This window comes from Phalacrocorax carbo, chromosome 9 (assembly GCF_963921805.1).
Source record: "Phalacrocorax carbo chromosome 9, bPhaCar2.1, whole genome shotgun sequence".
NCBI lineage: Eukaryota > Metazoa > Chordata > Aves > Suliformes > Phalacrocoracidae > Phalacrocorax > Phalacrocorax carbo.
In genome coordinates this window covers 771,149-788,915 of record NC_087521.1, presented here as the reverse complement: position 1 = coordinate 788,915, position 17,767 = coordinate 771,149, and the positions used below count along the sequence as shown (strand labels likewise).

At 41.8% G+C, this 17,767-nt stretch overlaps 1 protein-coding gene across 6 annotated transcripts in view; it reads right to left on the bottom strand.

Moving 5' to 3' along the window:
• Positions 1-17,767, bottom strand: part of DCAF5 (DDB1 and CUL4 associated factor 5) — a 78,691-nt gene that overhangs the window by 25,685 nt on the left and 35,239 nt on the right. For 5 of the 6 annotated variants that reach the window (XM_064460033.1, XM_064460036.1, XM_064460037.1 and 2 more), the window contains exon 6: positions 9,378-9,591. In XM_064460033.1, coding sequence (XP_064316103.1) covers positions 9,378-9,591 — 214 coding nt within the window. Of the gene's footprint in view, positions 1-9,377; positions 9,592-15,153; positions 15,513-17,767 lie in introns of those variants that run through there. The other variant, XM_064460038.1, reaches the window with a different exon arrangement.

Below are 17,767 nucleotides of genomic sequence, written 5' to 3'. Positions count from 1 at the left end.
AGCTGCAGTTCAGCACATAGATTTACATAAATTCAGGTGGTCAAAATTTGGGGATTTTAAAAAAAGGAATTGGCAAAGTATCTTAAAGCAGTTCACTGAATCAGAGTGGATGAGGGTGGAAGGGACCTCTGGAGGTCATCTGGTCCAACCCCCCTGCTCAGGCAGGGTCACCTAGAGCCAACTACCCAGGACCATGTCCAGATGGCTTTTGAACAGTTGGACTGAATATCTCCGCCATTGGAGATATCTCCAGTTGAGATAGTTCCTACCTACTTAAAAGCACCACAAAGTCCTTCACTTCATTACCATTTTCTAGCCTAATGAAATTTGCACCAATCAAATACACTTGGCCAAAGTATTCTGGAGTGAATTAAGAGAAAACAAGCAGGAATGAATAAAGCATCTCCATTGCAATTTATAGCTAGTCACAGGAAAAAAGCTCAGCTCAGAATCTTAGCTGCTCTAAAGAAGTGCTTATGGGTTTAATCTTGCAACCAAGACAGCCATCATGTGCTAAAAACATTAATTGATAAAGTCATCTACATAAGTTTGGTGTCATAAGTAGTGGGCTGCAAACTGCAAACTTTTTACATAAAATTAAATTTTATTTCAATAGTTAGCTCTGCCAATAATTATCAGAAATAGATCATATTCCACAAAATAACAAACTATTTGGTGTGTCTGCCATTTCACTGCTGCCACAATAGCAGCCAGCATTTTTTTTCCCACTCTTTCCCTATTAGGATACCTCTGGAGTACATGTTTTCCTGCTGTTCTCACAATTTAGAATTGAATCCCCAAATGCATTCCTTTTGTCCTTTCCTGTAAGACTAGGTAATAGGGGTCTGAGAAGTAGAACATGGCTTTTCAGACAGGGATCAAGAGATTGCCAGAATCACGCCTTCATGACTGCACTTACTGCAAGACAGACATGTCAGCTGAAGCTTCAAGAGCAGACACCCAAGCTGCTAAAGCCAGAAATACACCTCTTCCATGACATTTGAAAAAGAAACTCAATGCTATTTACTACTCTCTGTACAAGACAATGGGAACCCCAGGCCTCCGGAGAGCACAGCTGGACTGACTTTACTAGGACATTTACATGATCATCTGTGAAAATTTTTCTTTGAAGTATTCATTATTAGCATAACAATAAGCCAATAGTTTTCCACAGCAGTTGAAAGCTGGAGAATAAGGATTGAGAAAATGCAAAAGTCAGTCCATACTACTAGAAAAAATTCAAAGAAATAATTGCTATGAAGTGCACCAAGCCCTAGTTAGTAAGGCTGAAGTCCTGAGGGACTAGAGTACACTTCTCAGGAGGAAGGAACAGAAAGGAAAGAAAAAGAAGGGCTTGGGGTGAGGTAGATGAAAGAATGTCATGCTGCATGTGCTTAGACTCCACTTTAAGTGTGGACAAGGATTTTTGGTCCTGAGGGGATGTGCAAAATGCAATTCCTAGCAGAGTACAAACTACGCACTCTAAGAAGAAAGCTAGACAATCAAATCACAGAGGCTAGCCAGTGGGAGACAAAAACATGCACACTCACAGAGAAGGTAAATGACTAAGCCAGCGTGCACTCTGGCCCCCACAAAAGACAAACTCCAAGCAGAGCATAAGCCCAAGAAACAGTGCAGTGCTGAATTCTGAATCACACCAGACACTGCATGAGGAGCTCGGATGCTCAGATGTCTGGGGGGAGAGACCAATATTAAAACCACCTGTTTTATCATCTGCATTTTTGCTGCTGTATCTGACCAGGACTTTGAAAATCAATATTTGCAATATTCACATAAACATGAGATTAGACAGAAAACAGTTGCTAATAATTAATATTAGAGTTTTTTAGAAGGGAAGAATCAGCTTCTCTATCTAGCTGTTAGCAACAATGACAGGAAAAGGCTTCCAGATGACTACAAGCTGCTGATTCAGAAGTTTGCCTTAGAAGGAAGAAAACTCTCAGGCACTGTTAGAGTCTGCTGCTAGAGAAAACACAAATTCAGCCAGAGCTTCAAGTACGTGTAAAATACTTAAAATGAACTATCATCAGGAATCTGGCAGAATTACTTCCAACTAGCATTTCCCACTCATTCCATTGTAACTCTTCTCATTTTCTCTCTCCTCAAGGAAATTACAGCAGTTGATATAAGTGAAGACTTAATCTGCTGCTGCTGCAGTCTCATAACAGTAGCATTAGCATTGCATTTTGCAGAGTACTACCGCTCTGGGGAATTTGTTTTTGTTCTTACCACTGTCAGTTTGAAAGCTTTCAAAATCCCACTGGCTACATTTCCTCAGGTGCTATTCAATACAGAGTATTTCAATAAACTTGTACATAAATCAAACATTTTACAGTTTCCAACATCCACATTTCCCATTTCCATAAAATTTATTCTTCCTTATGACCTACATCAGAAACATTTTTAAGCTTTTGGCCCTAAACAAGGGACCAGCAATTGGGAAAACAATGGATCGTTTTCCCAAATGTATCAGCAAGTCTTTTGAATGGCCCTACTAATATAAGGCAAAGCAAGAAGAATGCAGGAGAATTTGGCTTAAAAGCACAAACCAAAAAGCACCATAAGCATATAATTATAAATGGATGAATGAAAACATGGGTAACAGCACAGAGATGATAACCATTTGAAAAGTGATTGCTGCTAAGTTACTAACAGGAAAATGCTTGTTAGTGTCACTCAAATCCCATGCTGCTGCTTACAGCTTTACTAACAAGTCAGCTCTGAAAGAGACTAAACTTCTTAAATCTCATTTCCCACTCACTTGAGGCATGTCTGTCCTTTCCTCAGAGGGGCCAATGAAACTTGGGGCAGAAAAGATCAGAGCAGACAGAATTTTGGGGGGACTTTTAACAAGCTATCCCTTAGTTTCTTGAAGTAATGCAAAATCCACACCCTGGGGAAGAAGCACGGAGGCATCCAAATTTGAAACAGTTCTGCTGGCACTTTGCACAGCTCGTTTTAAGAGGCAGGATGTACTGTCCCTCCATATATTGTCTGTAACATAATATAATTCATGGGTGGGGTATAGGCTTTTGGGTTTTTTCCTATGACAACAGATAAGACTTCAGCCTAGCAGACTGCCACCAATCCAGATTCTTTAATTCCTCTTGAGCATATGAGGAGAGCTGCCTTGCATGTCTTCTCTGTGGTGGGATATGTACTGTGGAAACCACCGTTTGACAATAAGCGTCACTGAAGTCTGAAAAGCATTGATTATTTGTCCAAGAGAGTGAAATTCATAGCAGTCAGCACTTTGGAGAAGGAATTAGTTTAAATGAAGAACATAACTGTGTATTGTTCCAAGGAGGAAAGGTTTCCTATAGAAACAGGGCTTACGCTCTTTTGTTCTTTGTGGCATCTCTCCATCTTCAAGAACTTTTAAGCCTAATCGCCAATTTAAAATCTGACAGAGGGCCTGAGGATTCCAGAATTATGGACTGCCTAGAAATATTCTTTTACAGGCAGCCACACAGAGGGGAGAGAGAGACAGAGAGAGATCCTGTAAGTAGCCATTGAGGGCAAAGTGGTACTATAATTACACCCCCCTACTAAAACATCAGGAAAGCCAAACGGGAACTCATCCTTGAATCCCCAAAAATCCCAATATCACCACGATCTGCTTCTCATGGAACTATTTCAAAGGGGATAAGAAAACAAGCTATAAATAAACAAAAGCAAGAAGTAAGAAAGGTCATCTCATATACACATATATATTTGTGTTTGTGCTTTAATATATATGTATATAAAAACATCACAACCATGGACACAGGCCTTGCTATATATGACATTTTCCATGAAAAATGTTTGACAGAACACAACAAACATTTTGTTTTATAGCTGCTTCTGGGCCTCTTGTGATGCCAAGACTACTCTACTCATCTTCCTTATAAATAAGACAACTTCTGCTATTTTCTCCATTTAAAAAAAAAAAAAGACTGATACTTAATTTACCATTTGATCAGAATTTAGTGTTAAGTCTATTTCCTGCAGGTAGAAAACCCACAGATTTGTTTTCAGATCATCTTTCTATTGTTAGAGTACCCACTGACCAGAGGGGAAACAAGGTTAAGGACACATCGATGGAGAAGCAAAAGACTTTTTCCTATTATGAAAGGAACAAGAAGCAAACAAACAAGGAATCGGCAAGATAATACAGCTTGTTGAGCTGGGCAATACTAGAGGAATAAGAAAAAACCAGGATTTCCCACAGAGCAGAGCACTCCTTTCCTTTCCTCTCCTTAAACAATTAAGAAATAAACAACAGTCAATTGGTCAAGTATTTCCATCTCTTTGCAATTCCTGATCTTTCTGTCGGGCTGTTACCTTTATGCCAACGAACCTAGGCTTTTAGTACAGAGTTCCCACTGAGTACAGCTCGAAAAGCTGCTCTTATAAACACCTGTGACCAGCTCGGTAGGTATGTTCCCACCTACATCCCTTTTGCCAACATCAGCACTCACGACACAGTGGTGGTCTGGTTCAGTAGCTAGAACAGTAAAATCCCATACAAATCACAATCAGTCATTCAATATATTTCTTCTCACTTGTGTATTTCAGCCAGCTTTTATAGGGGCCAGGTGGGTGCCAGTACAGCCCAAGTGAAGTACTGGACCTTCCCTCTCCATGGCATACTGCCTTGTTTGTACCCTCAGTCTGCAACCCCAGCCAGAGTGGCTGCCTCTTCCCCTTTCAGAAGCTCTCGCTGTTACCAACTAAGAAGTTCTTCTCCCCAAGGCAGTTAACCAGGGTGTAGAGTCAGGAAGACTTAAAGAGCAGTCACCTGTGCAGGCTATTAATCTCTTGTTGCTGCCTCTCAATGTCAAAACCTAAAGTAAAAAAAGACATAACTGGGAAAGCTATTTCTGAAATATGTTTTGGAAAACTTATGTTAAGAAAATAATTTACCCTCAAGAAAGAAAAATAAAGTTACCTACAAAAAAGGATACCTATACATTCTTTTGCCTTCTGCTTTGTAATAAATTCTGATGCGCAAATCATATTTTGCACAATATTTAATAAATTTAAAGAGTAATCTACAACTAGGACTCACAGCATTGTGGTATTAAGAAACACATCTGCTTTGTCATCATTGTGACACAGGCAACAATTCTTGAGCAAGAAAGGCTTTTGGTCTATTTTAGTTTGGAGGTTGGGTTGAGTTTTGTGGGGATTTTGTAGGTCTTTTTCCTGCTGCCCATCACCATGGCCTCTGAAGCTCCTACACTTAAACATGCATGAGTACCCAAAGCCCTTCAATACTTCCTGTATCCTCAGATCCAAGAAGCTACTTTCCACACCAGTCTAGCAACTAAAAATCCTTAGCATTTAAACAAGATTTCCCAAATTCTGATGCTGACAAGAAGAATGGAAACTCCCCCGGTACCCTCACACAACTTGAGTGTCTTACACATTTTATGATTTGTATGTAAACAAACACTTGGGCACACTGGGGTGAAGTCAGTGGGAGTTAGGTGCATAAACAAACTGCCTTTAAAATTCTGGGCCTGGATGCCTGTACCAGAAAGATGGATAAATTATGCTCTCACACAGATCTCTATAGCCAGAGGGAGTGGGCAGCTGAGCATCATGCTTGACCCATCTAGCCTATCTTATCCTTTTTCCCTTCCACAGCTGTATGACTCAAGTGAGCTCCTGGATAACACAAAGAGCACACAATTTTGAACGCTTTTATCTACCAACATCAGAGTTCTCCTACAAAGGAAAAGAAAAAAGAAATCAGTGTAATTTGAGAGAGGCTGTTACATTCATGACATGGACAAGAGACAGTTCTGAGAGGAGCAAATGAAAACAGTTGCAAATGTGTGCAAACAAAATACCAGCTAAACTCTTCCTCTCAAACTTTGGTAGTTGTAAGAAACAAGAAAAGTCTGTCTGTGGCATTTCTGGGAAAAACGCTTGCATATACTGTTTGCTGATTTTCAAAGCAGGTTCACAAGGACTAGGGCAATAATGCTTTTGGAGGAAAACAGTTTGCAAGGACACAAAAAGAAGCAAAGCTATTCATCCTCCAAGATTCCTGCCACTTAGCTTGCGCTGCAACCCACACACCCAAAATACCTGCAACAACTCAAACCCATCTAAACACTTCAGAATGTGTTCTTTTAAACTTAAAAAAAATAATTGGGGTTAACAGGTGAATCTTTCTGAGTTCTGTTTCTTAAAGCATTAATGGTATTTCATTCTTCATTAAGAAGTTTCAATCTACTTGCACTACAGATGCCCCAATAAAAAAATATGCAGATCACTGCACACCTGCTGTAGCAGGCTCCCCTCTAGAGTGACACGTCAGGAGTTCTGGATCCAAGTCCTGCTGAGTACCTGTCACAATCTGTGGGCACCAAAAAGACAATACTGAGAAAAGATTAGTATACAGAGCCTACCTGCCATCAACAGACAAACCAATCAAACTGTTTCCCAGCTACTAGTCTGCATTTTATTTGGGCAAAGAAGTTGTGTTAATTTAACATACAAACCTTGTCAAAGTAAGAATAACACATTTGATCATTATTGGAACTTAAGTATTTAATTTTTTTAAATATAAAGGTGATCTCTAAGCAAACTCCTAAGTTGTGTGCTTGCAGCTTGGAATCTGTTAATTTTTGCCATGCTAGAATCCAACAGCTCCATATGGAACATGGTGTTATTTACCTTCTCTGTAGATTTTCACCACTGTGTTACAGCAAACTTCTAAAGGCAAGTGCTGAGATATTAGCAGTTGTGGGTTTTTAAACCCTGATAATCATGACTTACCAGAAAACTTCCTGTGAGCAAACCATTTTCCATGTACAAACTTCATAGGAAAATTAGCAAAGACTGTAGTTCTGCAAGGAGCCGAGTCCCTGTGCTGAAAGGCACCCTCTGATCCTTTCCTTATATTGCATTCAAATACTTGCCAGAGCCCTCTGACTGTCAATGTAAGTCATTAACCCAGAAAAAGTAGTAAATGCTTCTGCCAGGTTAGGAAATTGATTTAGTGAAAGGTCTTGCATCACCTCTGCTGGATAAGAAAGGACTCCCCCTTTCAGCAGTTCACTTTTCCCCCCCCATGCAACTGCATTCTAAGCACTGATGAGTTAACGATATCCCTTTCCTGTTCGGGTTAAAATGTAGAATCGAAATGCAGCTTTATCAGAGGCACTGTAACTGTGCAGAAACAATAGTTTTTGAACACAGGAGAGGCACACTTTTAAAATACTAGGCTCTGTAAGAAGTATTAAAACCTAACTATTTAAGACAGCTTAAAGGAGAAAAAAAAAGATTGAGTCATCAGTTTAATAAAGATGAAAAAAGTTGAAGACTGAAAAATCAGAGGTGCAATAAGAGAAAATTTCTGAAGAAGCCTTCCTACCACAAGTGCCACTCGTAATTTGAAGACAACTTTCTTATCCTTAGATCCCTTCAAATGAGCCTTGCCCATACAAAGTTTTGACCCTAAAAGGAAATACAAGCAAGTAATTCTATGAAGCTCACTTTGCATGGATCTCGAATGAAAGACCTTCTTTATCAAGGCAAAGGTCAGCAATATTAAATGGGAGAGGGAGATGGAACCAGATTAAATTTGAAACAGATTTATTTCTTTTTTTGGTGAATTCTCATTCTCAAGGGGAGTCTGCTATACGTTATTTCATACTTGCAAAACTCACCAAAAAGCAGAAGCACACTAGTTGTACAGAAGGGCAAAACTCAAAACTTGTAAGTTTTTTTCATTTGTCTTCTCTATCTTACAGTAGATTCCAACTCTAACCTTTCCTAGATACACTTGGAATTGGAACTGCGTTCTCTGTAAGAGGCAATCCCTAAGGACTATTCATTGTGTTGACAATCTTAGTCAGTTGAATTGGAGCATTACCGAACAGTTTCAGGCGTATACAGTTAGACCACGTGTTGGCGTTTTCTGCAACTTCATTATCTTTTTTTCCTTCCAGTTAGAGCATGGGTACAAGAAGGTATCTAAATGTCAAGTTCCACATCTAATATTCCACATTAAACTTCATCTTCCCTATTAACTTATATCATTTATAAGGGAATAATGTCTTTTGCTCTGATTTCCAACTGGTTAGTAGCATTATGCGCTTCTGCTTATCTGAACAGAAAGTCTGTCAAGCCAAAAGAATATCAAGTTTTTAAAAAATGCAGGCTTCTGTAGTACCGCATCAGCCTGATACAGAACAGCCATATTCTTCCCATTAAAATAACACCATATCCATAAGAGAATGGCTTAGAAAGCACAACAGAGTACTAAGGCTTTTATCTAGATCTTCAGTAACAGATGAGAAGCTAAACTAAATGTCAGAGTGTACACAGTATATTCTGACTTCCAAAGGAGAAAAGAGTGTCATCTTTAGGCTGAGTAATGGACCACAAGTCATCAGCAGTTTTCTTCTTAAACAAAAGATATATTTGCCCATTTTTTAGAGTAAACCACTATTTTCTGAAGTGAGTTTCATTATAGCATTTTCACTCTCCTTCTGCCAAAAACTACATAAAACTCAGAAACTCTCCTCAAGTTCAGTGACATAAATGTATTTCCTATTTGTGATCTGAAAGAAGCTCAACTCTGCCTCCTGCAGCAGCAGCAATAGAACTAGTGACCAAATTCTGACTGAAGGAATTGTACTGACGACATCGAAGAGATTTTCAGATCTTAATTCTTTTACTACTGTGGCTTGAGAACACTTTTTTTTGTCCTTGGACAGTATTAGTGGTTATTAAATACAGCTGTCCACAGACAATATCCAGTTCTAGAATCATACAAACTGCTGTTAAGTCATTTTATGTGACCTATTTCTTTGTAATTAGTAGTAGGGACAGAGTCCTGCCTCAGTGAGGAACAAACCATTCCTTCCTAACCACCTGCCATCACCACTTACAGAACACTGAACTATAAAGACCTATAATCTGATCCAGTAGTATAGTATTAAGGGAGAAACACTACAATTTGAAATAAGAATCAATATTTATGTTTTGTGGGATTGCCTCTACTGCACTCACTAGCAATATTGAAATAAAGGAAGATGCTTTCTTATCATATGTAGATAATATTCGTTCTAAAATCATATTCACTGGACCTAAAAAGTCTCTGTAAATAATTTTCTTGTGATTATCACCTTCCAATTAAGTACTAGATCACATCAAACAAGAGGTATAATTTACCACATGTTTTGGTACATGGGTTTCTTCTTTCAGAGCTTATGCTGCAAAACAGTTCTGAGGTAAGCCTACATGTGTCCTGCCTCCTGTTTTATCTTCCGAATCAGGAAAAAAAGCCTTACAGAGGTGTTTTCAAAAACTCATGGAAGCTCTGGAGACTTGGGACACCATCGTTTGCTTATTACCTGATCACGATCACCTGCAAAACAGCAGCTCTTCATAGTACATGAGTTGAAGTACCCTTGGTTGTCAAACTGGAAGACAGGCAGTCGGCAGTGGATGTCATAGAGGACCGGAGGAAGGCGCCGACGCAGTGCCAGCAGCTGGGTTCCATTGCTGTTGAACCGGACACTCATGGCACTCTGAAGGGAGAGGTTTCCACCATAGCGGAGCAGCGAACTGGGAGAAGGCAGAGGAAACAAGTGAGACAGGCCATGTGTATGAACTGAACTACTTGAAGACAGAACTCTCTCTTTAACCTTACTGAGTCATTTCAAACAAACAAGCCTAGTAAACCATAATCTTAGTTTCTGCTTCAAAGAATCAATTCCTGAACAATCTTGATTCAAAACCTGAATGACAAACCATCAAAATACTAAGACGATACAGTCTTCAGAAGAGTAAAGTTATAGACTGCGAGTAGTTCTGTTAATAACAACTACATTTTCTGCATAGGAGCAAAGACTCATGGAGTAGCCTTAGCCTTAAAAAGGCTGTTCTTGTACTTATGGAATGTCGGCATTTGATACTGACCCTATCAGCACTCAGGATTTTTTGTCCAGCTGGTGCCTGAATCCAGTCAGCCCAAAGTTTTCTTTCCTCTGCTCTGGCAGCAGATGACAGTTTCTCCTATTGTAGAATACTCTGATCATTATCTCCCTTCTGCTTCTATTTACATTTATACAGGGCATCAGAGGATGTCTGAACTTTGCAATCAGTTCCAGCTGTCTTAAATAAAAGGCCATCTTACTAACAAGCTACTGCAAGAAATGCTAAAATAAGTCACTTAGATAATCTCAGACTTGCTTCATCTAAAAATATTGCGAAGTAGGCAAGACAATTATGCTACCACATGGCACTATTACCTAAAAATCTCACATGGTTGAATTAGCTGTTTCCTTGTCCCATATAAGGCTGTATGATCAGAGCTGGAGTATGCGTGTCAGTTCTTATCGACATACACAAGACAAAAAAAAGGGTCACCACTTTCCAGGCTCTCTTTAAAACAATAACAGAATATGGAATTTGTTCCATCCAGGAACCTAAAGATAATATAAGCATACCTGAAATTCAACTTGCATTGAACAGGCTTTCTGTTTTTTTCAAAGACATAATTCAATCCCTGTACTTGAAATGACTGTGTGTATGGAAGGAGGAGGACATACATTTTACCCCTTTTTTGTTCAGTGATCACTGAAACCGTCTTAAGCAGTACCAGAGCTCAACCTTTTATTAACACATTTTGAGCAATCCCCATCAGATCTTGTTAAGACCTATGACTTATGCACCTTTTAGACCAGACAAGGCATGCCAGCACAGAATTTGCAGATTCTAGAGGGAAGTTTATTCCTAGATCTTCATGCATTATACTTTCTGATGTAGCCCTCTGCCCCAAAGTTTGTGAAAAATTAGTCACTCCACATGGATGGGAAGCCACATTCCAAGCAGCTTGAAGCATGCATCATTACATGATATACTATAAAGTTAAAAAACTATGGTTCCTAAGCCAGAGTTAAACAAAACCAAAAACAAAATAGAAGAATCCATATAATGAATGCACTAGAAATATTACTCTCACATACGCGCACTTTGTGAACTGAACAGTCAAAGCCAGGGTGTCACACGGAACCAGAAGTCACATTTTCAAAGCCAGCTAGTAAGAGCTTCAAGCTGGGCACTGAAACTTCTGAATGCCTGTATCAGCATGAAGAGTCCCTGCTCTCTCACATGTGTGTGCATTATCCTCCTCCTAGGCAAAGCCACTGAGCTTCTCTTATTAGTATTTATGGTTTTTAAGTAAAAAAACATCAGAAAATACTAAATACTAACCTTAGAGACAAGGATTTAGGATCCCCCTCATCAACCTTAGTTTCTGTTCATCAAGATCAATAAAGTACTCAGCCAGCTCAAAATACTCAGTCAGGCATTAAAAACCAAAACAAACCCCAAACACACATTACTTTCCCCCCTCTCCCTCTCCTGATAGATTTGTGTAAGCCAAAAGTTTTTCCTATGGAATTTTTCACTTCCTTAAGAAAAAAAAACTCACACACCAACAAAAAACCAAAACAACCGCCACCCCAAACGTGCAAAAACCAGCCAACTAAAACAAAAAGCCAAAACAAAAAACCCACCACCACAAAAATTAACACCAAAAAAAAACCAAACACCAAAAAAACCCCCAAACCCAAAAGCCAATCAAAAACTCAATGCAAAAAACATGCAGAAGAAATAAAACTAGATTTTTTTTTTTTATAAGAAAGGTCGATTCTCCTATAGAAATACATGAGCTCTCCACCACGGGTAAGACGACCATAACATATATGAACCAACCAGACTTAACATTAAGGTGCAGCCACCACTGCAGCAAGACTAAGCCCCTCTCCTGATTACCAGTTCTCCTCCTCAATCTAAACCACAACCTGGAATTCTCTCCTGCCTACAAGTGAGCAAACCTACCAGATGCCCCATCCCTTCAAATCTTCAAGCAAAGTTTCCATGGTTACAAATTATTATGTCCTGCCTGAAATATTTTGAGATTATGTTTTATAGTAGTAGTAGTGTGATATTAAGCTACCTTCCATTCTGCTTACAGATGCTTTCATTTAGCTCCTACAGCAGTCAAAGCTATTAAAGAAAACACTTTCTGGAGTTGAATTCTGTATTGTGTTTCAGTAACTTCAGTGTAACAAAAGCTCTATAAGAGTATTTGACTTCAGAAATTAAATAAGAAAGGCTAGAACTTCAGAAATTATTATCTTATACACACATAAGAAGTCTAGAACTAAGGAGCTGCATAGTTAAGACCTCTCAAAAGATTCACAGCTTTGCTACCTTTATCCCTCACTCCACACAATTCAGCCACACATGAAATGGAAATACAGCTTGTGCTGCAGTTCCTTGAACATTTGGCTCAAAGAAGAAAAAAAAGAAGCCAACCAAACAAAAACAACCAGGAAATCCCCAAAAACCAAGCCCCACAGTAATAAAAAAAAGGCAGCAGGCAGAGTTTGGCTGATAAAGAAATGCTAAAATAGCCATTCATGAGAGTGACATGTTGATGACTTCCCCCCATTTGCCTCAATTCTGCCCCCCTAGAAAAATCACACTCTACAGTTCCAGATGCAGCATTTTGCTGCACTAATAGCAAGACAGTTTTCTGTTTTCCCTGCCCTGCTGTGTCTTGCTTGCTTCCCCTCTGCCTCTTTGAAAGGGTTTGTTAAATTAACTGCACGGTGTTTTCCTTTAACAAGCTATGAAAAGAGGCAACAGGTAGTTAGGCGGGGATGAAGAGAGACAAACTGACACCAAAACCCCCAAAACATTGATTTCCTGACTCAGAGGAGAAATATTTGCTGTCTTTCCTCCGGCGAGACAAATTCTGAGACATACGGTCAGAAATATGATGTGGGGTGGGGTGGTATGCAGGGAGTGCAGCTCATGGCTCCATCTTGGTGAAAAAGCAAGGAACCCAGCTCACAAATAGAGGACACAAAGGATTTGAGAGATCTCTCTTCCTCTGTCTCCTACTGCAGGCAGTGCACACGGTAGCAGTATTTAGAGCTGAGGAACCCCAAGACTTCAGTATCTTCCATCATGATCTTTAGTGGATTATAGAACCACCATGCTGCCTTTAGGAAAAAAAATACACTAATTGCCCAAGATGTCTTCTAGAGCATTTCATCTCCATTAAAATTGCAGGAAAAAAAGCAGTCAGCCATCTCCAAGAAAGAAACTGGGGGAAGTAATGACTTTTTACAGTATTAAACCAGTACTAATACTCATTAGTACTAAAGAGAATGCCTGAATCAGGAAGCTATAAAGATCCTCAAACTAACCAGAACCAGAGCTTTTGCTCTTTTTCTTTTTTTGGGGTAGGGAGGGAAGAGGAAGGAGAGCACTGTGTTTAATCATATTCAGTGTTCAAGTTACTATCTCCACTTGCATCATGGTGCTGCTCTGTACCTTTAGTCAGTGCTACTTCTGTTTGTTTTCACCCAGGATTACGTGGGGCAGTGTAGACATGCTTGGATATGTCGCTCGTGTCAGAACTGCCACTTCTACCTGCTCCTTCCTTACTGCATGTTCCAGCAAAGGGATTTCAGAGACAACACCTTCTTACAGTTACTAAGAAGTTTACTGATGCATCAGATGAAAAGCAATACCCTCCCCTCGATGACAAACCGTGACAGCTAGTGAGAAATCTAGACTGCTAGGGAAGGGCGAACTCCACCTGTCAGGAAGGGGCAAGGGAATCTCTGGCAGCAGGCTGGCAAGCTTGGTGGGGTGGGCTTTAAACTGAGGAACTCGGGGGGAGGGCGACAAACCGGCAATGCTAATGCCATCACACACGATGGGGGAATGCAACAGGACAACCTGAGCAGTGATAAAGGTGCCATGGTGGCCTCACGCAATGGCAACCGAGAGACCAACCACCTCAAGGGTTTGCACGGCTACAGTGGGTCCTCGTACAACCCTCCAGGGAAACCTGTCTGCTCAAGCACCTTTCTGAAATGCCTGTACACCAATAAACAGGAGGAACCAGAGGTCTGTGTGCGGTCACAGGGCCGTGATCTCACTGCAATCACAGAGACATGGTGGGACAGCTCGCATGACTGGAATGGGGTCATGGATGGCTACAGGCTTTTCAGGAAAGACAGACCAGCAAGGCGAGGTGGGAGAGTTGCTCTTTATGTGAGGGAGCAACTGGAATGCATCGAGCTCTGCCTTGGAATGGAAGGAGAACAAGTTCAGAGCTTGTGGGTAAAAATTAAGGGACAGCCAAATATGGGTGACACTGTTGTGGGTGTTTGCTACAGGCCACCTGATCAGGAAGAGGAAGTTGATGAAGCCTTCTACAGGCAGCTGGAAGTAGCCTCACAATCGCAGGCCCTGGTCCTCATGGGGGACTTCAACCACCCTGATATTTGCTGGAAAAGCAACACAGCGAGCCATGCACAATCCAGAAGGTTCCTACAGAGCATCGAGGACAACTCTTTGATGCAAGTGGTGGAGGAGCCAACGAGGTGAGATGTGCTGCTCCACCTTATCCTAACAAAAAAGGAAGGGCTGGTTGAGGATGTGAGGGTTAGGGGTAGCCTTGGCTGCAGTGACCATGAGATGGTCGAGTTCAGGATACTGCAAGGTAGAAGCAGGGCTATGAGTTGGGTAACAGCCTTGGACTTCAAGAGGGCCAACTTTGGCCTCTTCAAAGACCTGCTACGAGGGATCCCATGGGCTAGGGCTCTGGAAGGCAGGGGGGTCCAAGAGAGCTGGACAGTATTCAAGGACCACTTCCTCCGAGCTCAAGATTGGTGCATCCACAGGAGGAAGCAGTCAGGCAGAGGAGCCAGGAGACCCACATGGATGAGCAAAGAGCTTCTAGAGAAACTCAAACAGAAGAAGGAGGTTCACAGTATGTGGAAAAAGGGACTGGCCACTTGGGAGGAATATAGGAATGCTGTCAGGGCGTGCAGAGACGGGACGAGGAAGGCCAAGGCCCACTTGGCAATGCATGTCAAAGATAACAAGAAGGGCTTCTTTAAATACATCAGCAGTAAAAGGAAGACTGGGGATGCAGCGGGCCCACTGCTGAACAAGGAAGGGGTCCTGGTGATGCAGGACGCAGAGAAGGCGGAGTTGCTGAATGCCTCTTTGCTTCAGTCTTCACTGCTAAGGCTGGCTCTCAGGCATCTCAGCCCCCAGAGGTGAGAGGACAAGTTGGGACACAGGAAGATTTACCATTGTTTGAGAAAGACTGGGTCAGAGATCACCTCTGCAGACTGGATCCTCGCAAATCCATGGGCCCCAAGGGGATGCACCCGCGGGTGCTGAGGGAGCTGGCGGATGTTGCTGCTGAGCCACTCTCCGTCATCTTTGAAAGGTCGTGGAAGACAGGAGAGGTGCCCGAGGACCAGAGGAAAGCAAATGTCACTCCCATCTTCAAAAAGGGCAAGAAGGAGGACCTGGCAAACAATAGGCCAGTCAGCCTCACCTCCATCCCCGGAAAGGTGATGGAGCAGTTCATCCTGGAGGTCATCTCCAGGCATGTAGAGGACAAGAAGGTTATCAGAAGTAGGCAACATGGATTCACCAAGGGGAGATCATGCCTGACCAACCTGATAGCGTTCTACAATGGTGCAACTGGCTGGGTCAACGAAGGCAGAACAGTGGATGGTGTCTATCTCGACCTCAGTAAGGCATTCGACACTGTGTCCCACAGCCTCCTCACAGGCAAGCTAAGGAAGTGTGGGTTGGATGAGTGGACGGTGAAGTGGATTGAGAACTGGCTCAACAACAGAACTCAGAGGGTCGTGACCAATGGGGCAGCGTCTGGATGGAGGCCTGTCACTAGTGGTGTTCCCCAGGGGTCTGTGCTGGGTCCAGTCCTGTTCAACGTATTCATCAGTGACCTGGATGATGGGATAGAGTGTAACCTCAGCAAGTTCGCTGATGACACCAAGCCAGGAGGAGTGGCTGATACACCAGAAGGTTGTGCTGCCATCCAACGAGACCTGGACAGGCTGGAGAGCTGGGCCGAGGGTATCCTGATGAAATTCAGCAAAAGCAAATGCAAGGTCCTGCACCTGGGGAGGAACAACCCCAGGCACCAGTACAGGCTGGGGCCTGAAATACTGGAAAGCGGCTCTACTGAGAAGGACCTGGGAGTGCTGGTGGACAACAAGATGACCATGAGCCAGCAATGTGCCCTTGTGGCCAAGGCGGCCAACGGTACCCTGGGTTGCATTAAAAGGAGTGTGGCCAGCAGGGCGAGGGAGGTTATCCTCCCCCTCTGCTCTGCCCTAGTGAGACCACATCTGGAGTGCTGTGTCCAGTTTTGAGCCCCCCAGATTAAGAAGGATGTGGAACTCCTTGATCAAGTCCAGCGGAGAGCTACCAAGATGATCAGGGGACTGGAGCATCTCCCATATAAGGGAAGGCTGAGAGCCTTGGGTTTGTTTAGCCTGGAGAAGAGAAGACTGAGGGAGGTATTTATGAAATCCCATACATATCTAAAGGGTGGGTGTCAGAACGATGGGACTAGGCTCTTTTCATCAGTGCCCAATGACAGGACAAGGGGCAATGGGCACAAGCTGGAACACAGGAAGTTCCACCTCAATATGAGAAAAAAGGTCTCTACTGTGCGGGTGCCAGAGCAGGGGCACAGGCTGTCCAGAGAGATTGTGGAGTCTCCTTCCCTGGAGACATTCAAAACCTACCTGGACACGTTCCCGTGCCCCCTGCTCTGGGTGTCCCTGCTCAAGCAGGGGCGTTGGACAAGATGATCTCCAGAGGTGCCTTCCAACCCCCACCATTCTGTGATTCTGTGAAATCTGAAGACAATCCATTAAAACTGAGAGAATATCAGTCTCTTGGTAGAAATAAAATAAAAGCAGCATGCATGGGAGCATTAAATAGAACCGTTAAATAAAAACATCGAACAGCATCTCTTGATAAGCTACAAATCTGACAGTAAACTTCAGTACGGACACTGTCCTTGGGAAATGAGTGTCAAGGCTGGAAGGGAGGCCGGAAGGGAGGCCGTGTTGATATCAAACAGCAGTGGGTGAAACTAACTTAATGACCTTAAAAGGAAAAAATCAATTGAATGCTCATAACTAATACACACCATTGCATACAATTGTGTTTGTCATCATTTCTATAACCACAGCATTGAGGAACTTGTAACTGTTCAAAAAGAACTAGAATGAAACTTGGCAAACTCAATCTTGGCCTGGAAAACTGCAGAAAGGTTTGGGGTTTTACTTGGAAGAAAGTTATTCTGTGTGTGTAAACACACATACAATTCTTACTCAGTCTGGAGCAAACACTTAGAAAAAGTCAAATTAACCAATAATAGAAAAGCAAGCACAAGACCAATTAACATGCATGGTTTTTTACACAGATTACCAGACTCTCAAAAATCTCAATATAGCTTCTTTGAAAAGCAGGTAGGTCATGTCAAAGCATATGGAGTTTCTTTGTACTTATTCAGAAGTGTTAAACAAATATGAAGGAAGTCCATCAGTGTCTTAATATAAAGAATGTATGCAAACCATACTCAGGATTTTATTATTTCTCAGTAACATGCTCATTGTCTAAATTCTATCATCACTACTTCTGACTATCTCACTACCTTTATAAGAATTCTCTTCAAGAACTACATCCCCGAGAATTCTTAACAGGAAGTAAGGGGTATTTGCTTGGACTTTAAGGAATAATCAAATAAAATAAAGGTTGTGTATTGTTAGCAAAACTAAACACCTTTGCTTTCCTTCAAAAAGAACATACAAGCAAAATCAACTGCATCCACCCAGACTGGGAGAGTTGGAATTTTAGGTTGAAGATTCTGCAT